Here is an 11,565-nt window from a genome sequence, read left to right as displayed (position 1 = left end):
TGGTACTACAGTACTGAATATGGCTGAATCAGTTGAATCTGACTTCATAATTGAAGAGATGAGTATAGTAGGTTGCCTAGAAAAAATATTTGGAGGCTTTATGTTGAATTTTGTAGTTTTCATTGAATTAACCAATGATTATATCACCTATATTCATATCGGCTCCAAACAAAGCCTAAATTTCTTTACTCGCGGGTGACATATTTATGTACTCGCTTGGAAATTTGGTGTGAGGTCCCGCGAGAAATTGCCCCAAGCATCCTCATAATGATACTCGCAAGTGCTTGAACACCTTCCCAGGTTTCCTTATTGTGAAACCCCCTATTACGCTATCCCCTGTCCCTGTTTGGCAGCCCACCAAGCGTCATAAAGTTGACAACAGGAGTTCATGCTCCATTATTCCCCCCGTCATTTGGGATATTTCACCCTGACCCCAAAATTTGTGGTCATAATTGCTCCCTTTGGCCTCAAATCCGTGCAACTCAATGGCACCCCAACGCAAGAGACCTCCATCCTCAAACCATCCCCCCCAATTGATCAAGGCTTCAATCCTGCCTCCGCTTCCTGACCCAAACAACCTGATTAATCCACGGTACCAACAATTGGCCCCACCTTTTGCGAGGCAAGAGGCGGATGTTGTTGAGGGTTGCGGAGCCCAGTGGGGGCATTGTGGCATCAAATTTGAGGAGAAGAGAAGCGCAGGCCGGACTTGGTTTTGAGTGGCGCACCAAACAGACAGGACTGCTGTTGCTATATGACGGTGGCCATCCCAAACGGCCCTCTATAATTGTGTAAGCCCAGTAATAATACAAATAAGGTTTAGGGCCCAGCATCATATGCAGTAATAAACCACAGCGTAATAATCCAAATAAGCTTTATGAAACCTTATCTGTATTATTACTGGGCTTACACAATTATAGAGGGCCGTTTGGGACGACCACCATCACATAGTCACAGCAGTCCTGTCAAAACAAGTCCGGCCTGCACTTCTCTCCTCCTCAAATCTGATACCATGATGCCCCCACCGGGCTCCACAACCATTGACAACATCCGCCTCTTGCCTTGCAAAAGGTGGGGCCAATTGTTGGTACCATGAATTAATCAGGTTGTTTGGGTCAAGAAGCGGAGGGGGGATTGAAGCCTTGATCAATTGGGGGGGGGAAGGTTTGAGGATGGAGGTCTCTTGCGTTGGGGTGCCATTGAGTTGCACGGATTTGAGGCCGAAGGGAGCAATTATGACCACAAATTTTGGGGTCAGGGTGAAATATCCCAAATGGCGGGGGGAATAATGGAGCGTGAACTCCTGTCGTCAACTTTATGATGCTTGGTGGGCTGCCAAACAGGGACAGGGGATAGCATAATATCCCCTGTCCCCCCAAAAAAAATCTGCAAAGTTTTTTATTACGCTCCCACATTTTTGTGGACAGCCAAACGGAGCATTAATAAAGCGTATTTGGATTACAAGGCAATAGCCTGCAAATTTGGGGCTCCAGGGGGTGTTAGATAATAAATCCGTTGAGTTTGCTCAAACAGACTCGCGTCTTGGGGACACAGGCCATATGTTGAAGGGTTGAAGGTTGTTCATGACCATGTGGAGTAAGATGTGGTTAATACAAAAGCATAGCATTGACGCCGGCATTACTTGCATACCAACACTGGCGTTACTCACATGACAGATCTCTGTACTGGTTTACTTGGCCCCCAGATGCCATTTCTTTATTTATATGTAGATGTAGATTACGCTGCGGTTTATTACCGCATATGACACTGGGCCCTGCCAAACGGGGCTGAAGCCTCTCCTTTGGAGACGGCTGCCGGGAGGGTGCTCGAGTCGCACCCGGTAAGCACGGGACTTGGGAGGGACTTTGTTGAGTTCGCCGCCGCAGGACTGCAGGAAAAGGTCAACTTCCCCAACTCCTAACTTCACCCAGAGTCAAATGGAGCGTCCGGGGACCCGGCTGGGGTCTGGAGTTACTTGATATCCTCAATTTTGGCCTATGCGTAGCTCACAATCTCTCATTACCTAGCTTGGCAGAGAACACTGTCTGCCAATGCTAAGTAAGTAAAACCCTTTCCTTTCCTATCTGTTTCCTTCCCCCTTCTCTTTCCTTCCTTCTAGCTGCATTTATATTGCTGATGAGAGAACGCCGGACGTCCACTCTCTCTGCCAATGCTAGATTCTAGAAATACATTTGTTGAAGAAAGAATTATGGGCATTCAGCCTTGCTCCCCTTGTGCCCACAACAACACCAAGTGAAGGGATCCTCAATCCTTTACCAGGAGTTGAGCATCAACCAAAAAAAAGGGTTATGCATTCAAAGGCAAATTTTATCTGGAGCATAATATTTGAGTCCAGCAAAGCTATTGGCAAGCTACATCCCAATTTCCATGATCAAGCACCTCTCCCCTGAGTAATTTTTCCAATCAATCCCCACTGGTTGCAGGCAGCAGATATCAAATCACCTGCAACTTTTGGAAACCCAAGCAGGCTACTACTAGATGCAAATATACTCTCCTCACAAATATTGGATTAGATATCCAGTGTTATTTACATAAAGTGGATTGAAACTCAAGGATTTCCATCATTGTGAAACTGTCCAATAGGATCCAAGCCTGAACACAATTTTCTGAATTTTTTTGAGTGAAGTCTTTGATCACAATTCACCAGGAATAGGTTGCTTGTCTGTAAGATGTAGGGGTTTTATTACACAACAAAGTCATGTACATACATATAGCAGGCGTTGTAGGGGAATTAAACCCCCGGGGGAATTAGAAAATCTGACTTTCTACCAATATCTTGCTCTATAGGTTATGAGCCTGCGCAAGTAGGATTTCTCATTTTTACTATTCAAGCTCATCACTCCGGTGCCAATTCTGTCTTGGTCAGCTCCCAATATTTTGCTCTATATCAGATATATAGTCATTCACTTCTTTACTGAAGGTCTGTAATAATTAATGTGGGTATAAGCTATAATAATCCCCATGAATAAAGAATAGATCAATAGTGTCTTTTTTATTTTGGCTCCGGCCTGTGTGTCATCCTGGACCAGTTGGCCTATGTGCAAGCAGCGCATCCTTTTGCCATGCTTCCTCCACCAGTGAGGGCAGCAACAGCACCAGCAATGCCCCCCTTCTTCCCCCCATTTCCCCCACCTTTTTCCGTTTCTTCTTGGGAGGAGCTGTGCAAGTTGTTTTGTCACTGTCAGTAACATTTTGAAACTGTCCAATAGGATCCAAGCCTGAACATGATTTTCTGCACTGTTTTGAGTGAAGTCTTTGATCATGATTCACTGGGAATAGGTTGCTTGTCTGTAAAATATATAGTCATTCACTTCTTTACTGAAGGTTTGTAAAAATTAATGCGGGTATAAGCTATAATAATACCCATGAATCAAGAATAGATCAATAGTGTCTTTTTTATTTTGGCTCTGGCCTGTGTGTCATCCTAGACCAGTTGGCCTATGTGCCAGCAGTGCCTCCTTTCGCCGCACCTCCTCCACCAGTGAGGGCAGCAATGGCACCAGCAATTCCCCCCTTCTTCCTCCCCTTTCCCCCGCCTTTTTTCTTTCCCTTTTTTTGTTTCTTCTTGGGAGGAGCTGTGCACGTTGTCTTGTCAGTAACATCTGCCGCCGCAAGCTCACCCTGTTCAATTCAAGGGACCAGTTTTTTTTCAATCTTGTCAGCTCTTGGGTCAACAGTGAATAGTATAAAGACATGTGGGAATAAAGATGAAATTACTAGTACTCACCGCAGCTTTACTACAACATAGAGCCTGATTATTCTTAGCACACGTGAGGTTTTTCTTCTTACGTCCTGCTCCAGCGGTAGCAGCAACAGCTGTAGATTACACAAAGTCAGAAACATATCCATAAAACCTTTTGGTATTTGTACTTCCCTTTGGGTCTTTCATGAAAAACGGACAAACAAAGTACAACTCACGTGTCCCGTTGCCAGCTGGCACACAGTCACCGTTAGGTTTTGCCTTTTTACATTTGAAGGTCCAGACGCCCGATGCCAAGGATAAGAGCAGAAGGAGGGTAATGCAGCGAATCGACTTCATGTTTGGTTGGATATAGAAGTGAGATGCTGCTAGAGGTAGGTTGGTTTGGGCTTCGATTAGGCGGCGATAATTTTATAATGAAAATGATCGAGTGATGATGATGTTTGAGATCATGAAGAAGCACTGCTCCTGTTATTTTGTTCAGCACCAGGCTGAATGTCCGGTATGTGAGTGTTCCAGTGAGGGACTTCTTCAAAGAATTGAGAGGGGGAAATGATATCGAGGGCAGCTCTGTTTTTTATATAGAGTGGGTGAATCCCCTGCCGACAGGGTCGCCGGTTTATCCTGCGCTTCAATCAACCGGAGTCTCACACTTTGCGATTTCTCGACGATTGTTGTCTTGTTGCTCGGCAATGGTTGTTTTTGTAAAAACCCCGGGGAAGGAAGAAAAGGCACCACCCGACTACACGATCGTAGCGGGCATCAACTCTCCCCCGGAGAGGTATACACCAGGCCATAACAGTTTTCTACTTCACGATGTCTGCGCAATCATTTGGTCACTACGGCTCAATGCTGGAAAGACTGATGACACATCGAATACAGTTGATCGTCATGCCCTGCAACACAATTATTCAGGATGTGGCCCCGCTGGTTACATGTCGTGTCCCGTGCTCGTCGGCATATTTGCTACTATTAAAATACAAGGCACCACTTAAGCGGGGACGTTATAGCCTCGGATTAATATCGAATCATAGGAAAAGCCCTAGCGTATCCCTAGTCAGACTGCAGAGGGGAAAGGCCTCCCTCTCCACAACGATGCGACGAAGAATGAACCACTGTCGTCCACATCATACCCCCATCATATGAAGATAAATATGTGCCCAACAGTGAAACCCGTGTACCCGTCAGATGCGCAGAGGCTGTGACGATCGCCTAGTGTTTTGGCAGCCTCCTGAGACGAGAAGGGTGGAGGAGCGGAAAGCTTTCCGCGGACTGCCCGCGTCCCTCTGGCCATCTCGATCAACTGGGGCCTCTGCCTCGCATGATGGCCTCCGCACGCAGACGGCACCAGCAGAGCCACGGGTGCGCCAGCAACGGCCCCACCGGATGCGGCCATTCCGTGGTCCTTCGCGGCTCTGGGATCCGACGGCTTGTCGGATGAGCATAGGCAGCCATCCTCAGGGCTCGTCCTGTGGCTGCTCGTCTGCCAGGACTTGCACACCCACATGTCTCCCGAGTTGGTCTTGTGAGCAGCTTCACGGAGGCGAAGCGGATCCAAAGGCCTATAAAACCAGCGGCCTTTCCCCCCTGTTCTCCAATCCCCATCCCTCACCATCCACCACTTTGTACATAGCACCTACCACACCGGAATTCCTTCCCTCCACCAGTCTTTCCTTTCAACCAGCAAAACCCCCCACACCCGCCGCCATGTTGTCCACTGTTTACGTTGCTTGCCTTTTGGCCACCGGTACGTTCACACACCTCACTTTCTTTCTGACGCTCCTCCCTGCACCCAAAGCTCACTCACTGCGCTGTTCTTCCTCTGTTTCCTGCAGCTGCCTTTGCTACCCCCACCACGTGAGTAGTGCCAGTGGACCGGTGGCGATGTGCTTGACTGTTACTGACGCTTGCTTGCTCCGCCTCAGTCACGCTCCTCGTGGCTTCGCCCAATACTCGCAAGACGCCGCCAGTGCTGATCGGAGCCACGCCTCGCAAGCGTCCTCCACCCCATGGAGCAATAGCATGAGCAGCTCCGACACCAGCAACTCTGTCAACAGCCACAACTCGGGCTCCGTTTACAATGGCGGTCTCGGCAATGGACTCGCGTTCGGCGGTGATGTTGACCCAGGCTTTGGCGGAGCGGCCGGCTTCGGTAACTTTCAAGGCGGCGGCTACAATGCTATGAGTGCCAACAGCGCGAATGCCAACAGCTTCCAGGCTGGGGGATACCAAGCTGGAGGTCTCGGTGGTTTCGGCGCCGGCGGCAGCAGCTTTTCGTCCAGCCAGCAAAGCTCGAGCGTCTCGTCGGTCAGCTCCAGCTTCCAAAGCTTGAATGGGCTCATCGGCGGCTTCCAATCCCAGCTCGCGGCCGGCCAGCTCACTCGGGACCTCGCGTTCCAGCGATGCCAGCAACTTGCCCAGTCCCTCCAGGCCGTCTTGAGCCAAGCCACCAACTGTGCCACTTGCTTCAACGTGAGCAGCTCTTGCCAAGACTCAGCCATCAGGGCAACTTGCTCATCCTCCGTCTTCTTGTTTCAGATCGGTCAATTCGGCAGCATCGCCTCGAGCACCTTGATCCAGTTCACCAACTTTGTGAGCTCGTTGCAAACCAGCTTTGATGGAAGCGCCTTCAGCCGAATCGCGTCTCGTGAGCCCTTAACAGTCTCTACAGCCATGTGCACTGGCATTGACCCTTTTGTTTCCCCGCAGCCTTGTCGGGTCTCACCTCGTCCTTCCAGCAGTTCTTCCAGAGGACGTCCGCTTCCTCTGCGATCAGCACCAGCAGCCTCATCCCGCAGAACTTCGGCCCGGTCTTCCAAGGCATCATGCCCTCGGTCGTCCAGCAGTTCAGCGCCAACAGCTTTAACCAGCAATCCAGCAGCAACAGCTTCCAGGCTGGTGGGTTCGGCGCCGGCGGCAGCAGCTTCTCGTCCAGCCAGCAGAGCTCGAGCGTCTCGTCCGTCAGCTCCAGCTTCCAAAGCTTGAACGGGCTCATCGGCGGCTTCCAGTCTCAGCTCGCGGCCGGCCAGCTCACTCGCGACATCGCGTTCCAGCGATGCCAGCAACTCGCCCGGTCCTTCCAGGCCGTCCTGAGCCAAGCCAACAACTGCGGCACCTGCTTCAAAGTAAGCAGCCAACAAGCAAAATACATCAGCAAAGTAGCTTGCTAAGTCTCCCTCTTTGGTGGTTTTAGAGCCCGGGCCAATTCGGTAGCATCGCCTCGAGCACCTTTAGCCAATTCACCAACTTTGTGAGCTCGCTGCAGACCAGCTTTGGCGGAGATGCCTTGAGCCAAATCGCGTCTCGTAAGCCCCTATCATTCATGTCTACTTTGGTTACTCCTCATTGACCCACCGCCTTCTTTATAGCCTTGGCGTCGCTCAGCTCGTCGTTCCAGCAGTTCTACCAACGGACCTCGGCCTCTTCGGCTGTCAGCTCCACCAGCATCTTCCCCCAGGACTTCGCCTCGGTCATGCAGCCCATCATGCCCTCGCTCGGCCCAGTCTTCCAACAGTCGGCCTTCCAGAAGAAGTAGATCATTGCTTTTTCTGTTGTTACCCTCGCTAGGGAGACTCCCTTGCCTCTTCAGGCTCCACGCCATGTAACTCGCCATGTAGCCATGTACACCGTTTTGTCTCTTTTCTTCTCTTCGCATGTGCACAGTCTTCCTTTACCTGTATAACTTCCTGGACAATGTTATGCAACTTTCTCGCAGCCGTGGTTCATTTTCCTCATCCGTGCCATCATTGATGACTAGCCTCTATCTCCTTGAGACATTCAAGTGGTTGCGGTTTCCTAAGCCGCTGGATATCCGTTACAACTGGGGTACCATTGTGCAGTTGGTTGACTCGTTCATGTACAATCACACACAACCTCCTTCCAACCACTGTAAAAATTCAAAACCATGTGTGCTTACCAAGTCCCCCCTGCCCCAAGTGCGAACGTCGCGTGGCAGCTCATGATAAATCATAACATTGACTGAAATTGTTGTGCCAACTCAATGACAAGAGTTCTTTTCTGCTTTTGGTAAATGATCGAAGAATTCCCGCCAGCTGGAGGTACTGCTTGCAGAGTGGCAAAATCAGTTGGACCAGATAGAGAGCTGCGGATGAAGAAGGGAGGACTTGCCGAGAAAAAGTCTAAAACAATTGCCAAGCTGGGGGTTAGTTGGAGTGATTCTGGGTTTTTCTTGTGAACTCTGCCGATCAGGGAGTGACACCCCTCAGGCCATCGGGTGGAGAGCCAACCACAACCAAAAAAAATCAGAAAAACAAACAAACAAGCAGCGAAGACCATGGCGAACACCACGCCGAAAACGACGGCAAGCACCACGCCGAGGACAGCAGCAGCACGCCGGTCGCTGCCCCAGTCGAGCCCGGCGGCACCGGACAGCATCAACAGCAGCCCGGCCAGCCGGCGGCGGTCAGCGGCCTACTCGAGCAGCCCCCTGGCACGCACCCCGTCCACCACCAGCATCGCCACCTCCACAAGCAGCCGGCCCCAGTCCCTCTGCGCCACGCCCTCCCCGCTCACACGCTCCTCGCTCGGCCACCATCGCCAGCTGCTCGCCAAGCCCCGCATCCCCTCCGCCTCATCCCTCCCCCCCATCAACCAGCCCAGCCCCGGCCCCTCTGCACCCTCCACGGCCGACCAAGCCTCGACTGACAACGAGGACGACGACCTGGTCACTCAGGTCCCCGAGCAGGCCGAGCTCGACGCCGAAGTCAGTCCCCCTCCCCTCCCCCAACCATCTCAACAAAAACTGAGTGGAGTGTATGTGTGAAGATGCACGCGGCGATCCAGACGGTGATCCAGACGCATGCCCGCCAGCTCAGCGGCCTCCGCCGGGTCCTGAGCTCGGCCGACCACGGATCGGCGATGACGATCCACCTCCTGCACGCGGAGATCAAGCTGCTGCAGGACCGGCTCGAGGCCGACCAGGCCGAGATCCGCCGGCTCACTGCCCTCGCTGCCAAGCAGACCCTCCGCGAACAGCACGCCCAGGTCTCCCCCCCTCCCCCTCCCCCACACCTTCATTGCCTCCGTTGCTGACGCTCCTGGTTTGTGGAAAGGCTGCGCAGGCCCCGCCGAGGCCTCAGGGATCGATAGTCGACGTCTTGTCCGCGTCCAATGACCTCGACCTGCGCCGATACTTCCGCACGCTGCCCCCGCCCAGCCGTCTCCATCTGTCCGTCCGTCCTCCTCCTCTCTCCTCCACACACACACACACACACACACACACACCGATTCATCCCTGTTTTTTTTTTTATCACAGATTGCATCTGTTGCTGGAGGCCGCCGTTCCCGGAGACATATCCAGCCTGCGCAGGTACCTCGAGCAGATCGAACGGTCCCGCCGCGACTGTTCGTAGCCCCTCTTCTCTCCACCCCCGCACTCCTGCGAGAACAAAAAGACTGACGTCGGGGCCGAATGGCTTAGTTATTGGCCATCTGCCGGACGATCTCGCCGTGAAATGTCTGCTGTATCTGGACCTGGGGTCCATCTTGAACGCCCGCTGCGTCCGTCTCTCCTAGTCCTCCATCCCAACTCTCTGCAAAAGTCTGTTTCTTTAGGTGAAGTTAACGCGGGTCCACATTTTCTCCATGCGCAGGTTTCACACCGCTGGTAAGAGAGCCCGCTCCACGCGCGCACGGGCGCACACAGCTGCTGATTCTGTTGCTGTTGGTGGGGTCGAGGGGGGCAGGAACGAGGTGGTGATGGGGTCGGGCCGGGAGATCTGGCGCAGTCTGTCGCTGGCCCTCACCTCGCGCGACGACGAGCCCCCCAGGCCGCAGGAAGATAGCAGTTCGGGCTGGTTCGGGCTCTATAAAGGGCTGCATTACCGGGAGGAGAACTGGCGGAAGGGCCGAGCCCAGCGAGTCGTCGTCCTGAAGGGCCATTCGGGTCCGTCTCTTCTCGCGCTCTCTCCCCCTTCTATCCCGTGCTGATGGTGGGAAAACAGGCTCGATCGGAGCCATCAAGCTCCGAGGCGTCACTCTCGTCACCGGATCCCTCGACGGCTCGCTGCGCATCTGGAACGTCCGCTCCAGTAACTGTCTCAAGATCGTCAAGATGCCCGCGCCCGTCTCCTCGCTCGACTTCTTCGGCCAGTACGGGCCCACTGGGGTCATTGCTGCCGGCGGTCCGTCACCCCCCTTCTTCTCCCCCAAAGCTTGTTGTTAATGTGTGGGTGGCGTGTAGGCAACGATGTGGGCCGGGTCTTTCTTATCTCGATGACCGGCACAATCCTAAGCACGCTATCTGGCCACAACAAGGTGCCCCTTTTCCGTATCTCTTCTCCCGAAAAACAGGCCACTGATTCTCCCATTCCGACTGGCCACAGGGCATCCGGACCTTGGCAATGAACAGCCAATACCTGGTGTCGGGGGGCTACGACAAAGCATTGGTCGTCTGGAACTGGCGCGAAGGGACGCGGATCGTCAAGTTCGGTGAGTCCCTCTCCCCCTTTTTTTCTTGGTCTTGTGTTAAGTAGTGTTTTGTGTAGGCCAACAGACGAACCCGTGTGCGGCGATCTCGCTCTTCGGCGCGACGTTCAGTAGTGTCCAGGTGGACGGCGTCATCCGCTGCTTCAGCATCGCCAAGCGGGAGCTCGTCTCGCAGCACAAGGTGCAGACGAGCTACGAGCGGGGCGCGGACAAGCCGTCGCCGGGCGGCGAGGTTTTCCAGTTACGCTCCCCTCCCCCGCTTCCCCCCGTTTTTTCCTTCTGGCTGAGAAGAAGCTCTTGTTCTCCAGATGGTTCGTGGCCGAAGCCCGGCGGGTGATCATCGCGACGAAAACGACGATCTTCCAGCTGGAGTACAACCTAGATGCGACGGGGTGCGGGGCGGATGGGCTGCCGAGTGTGGACCTGGCCGCGCCCCCCCGGCTCATCTCCCGCACGCCCATCACCCACGAGCTCAACTCGGGCACCCTCGACGTGCTCAAGCGCAGGTTCGCGGCCGCGCCCAGGTTCGCCACCCGGCTCGGCGACGACATGCGCATCTGTCCGTCCCCGCTCGCTCCCGCACACCCGCACACCCGCTGATCTTGTCGCTGCTGCAAACAGTCATCGGCCATCTGCCCGAACATCCTAGCGACCAACAGGGAGCCAACGACGAGGAGGACGAGGAGACGGACGCCGATGGACTGCAGCCGATCGGCGGCGCTTGGCTCGACGCCGACGCCCGCGTCTCGTCCCGCAACCCCGTGCGTTTCCCCCCCTCTCCCTCTCTCGCGCTCATTGGGAAGGGTTGTTGATGATGCCGGTGGATGGGGGTAGACGTGTATGTCGTTGTCCAGCGATCAGTTGGTCGTCGGGTGCAGCGACGGGCTGCTCTATGCACTCGACTTCTGCGGCGACCGCTATCGCGACTCGTCTCCCGGACCGTCTTCCGATTGACCCCCCACCTTCCCTCTCCCTTATTGTTCATGCTCGGGGAGAGTGGGGAGTCTGTGGACGCTGGTGTTCTTGTATTCTCTCTCTCTTTGGTTAACTTATCATGCACGATTTCTTGTTTCTTCTTTTTTTTACTCGCTCGTGAGTTTCTCTCTTTTTTCCCGTGCTGCTGGTCTCCGCACCCCGTGTCACGATACTTGGAACAGCTGACTGTGGGTGGGGCTTTTTTGTAGGTCGTTGTTTGTTGTGAGAACATTTCTTTTTCTGGGTTGGTGGTTGGGCGCCGGGGTGCTGGTGTTGAGAGGTAGGCACACATTGCATAGATGAGAGGAGATGGGACGGGCGAAGAGAAGAGGAAGACGTGTGAGAACAAACAAAATCTAGAAAATAATGAGCGGTGACAACATGGACGACACGGGCGTTGGAAAGTCCCTAAGATATGGACA

General features: G+C 53.5%; 3 protein-coding genes across 3 annotated transcripts; 2 read left to right on the top strand and 1 right to left on the bottom strand.

Annotated features, from left to right (window-relative positions):
- Window positions 1-3,459: 3,459 nt before the first annotated feature.
- On the bottom strand, window positions 3,460-4,060 carry PtA15_7A407 (uncharacterized protein; the record flags this gene model as incomplete). The annotated part of the gene is made up of 3 exons (XM_053171010.1): window positions 3,460-3,642; window positions 3,749-3,837; window positions 3,940-4,060. 3 exons carry the CDS (start codon window positions 4,058-4,060, stop codon window positions 3,460-3,462), a joined length of 393 nt encoding a protein of 130 aa, XP_053022234.1.
- A 1,047-nt stretch (window positions 4,061-5,107) lies between these two features.
- On the top strand, window positions 5,108-7,256 carry PtA15_7A406 (uncharacterized protein; the record flags this gene model as incomplete). Its single annotated transcript, XM_053171009.1, has 7 exons — window positions 5,108-5,468; window positions 5,557-5,578; window positions 5,647-6,193; window positions 6,260-6,368; window positions 6,431-6,846; window positions 6,915-7,026; window positions 7,090-7,256. The coding sequence occupies 7 exons, from the start codon at window positions 5,108-5,110 to the stop codon at window positions 7,254-7,256; spliced, it is 1,734 nt and encodes a 577-aa protein (XP_053022233.1).
- A 759-nt stretch (window positions 7,257-8,015) lies between these two features.
- PtA15_7A405 (uncharacterized protein) lies at window positions 8,016-11,122 on the top strand (the record flags this gene model as incomplete). Its single annotated transcript, XM_053171008.1, has 14 exons — window positions 8,016-8,444; window positions 8,507-8,725; window positions 8,794-8,909; window positions 8,997-9,085; window positions 9,162-9,241; window positions 9,334-9,347; window positions 9,427-9,626; window positions 9,685-9,864; window positions 9,924-9,997; window positions 10,066-10,171; window positions 10,228-10,408; window positions 10,477-10,727; window positions 10,790-10,929; window positions 11,003-11,122. 14 exons carry the CDS (start codon window positions 8,016-8,018, stop codon window positions 11,120-11,122), a joined length of 2,199 nt encoding a protein of 732 aa, XP_053022232.1.
- Between the last annotated feature and the right edge of the window lie 443 nt (window positions 11,123-11,565).

This window comes from Puccinia triticina, chromosome 7A (assembly GCF_026914185.1).
Source record: "Puccinia triticina chromosome 7A, complete sequence".
Lineage (NCBI taxonomy): Eukaryota > Fungi > Basidiomycota > Pucciniomycetes > Pucciniales > Pucciniaceae > Puccinia > Puccinia triticina.
Note: the sequence above shows the minus strand (reverse complement) of the source record. Positions and strands in the feature narration are given on the sequence as shown.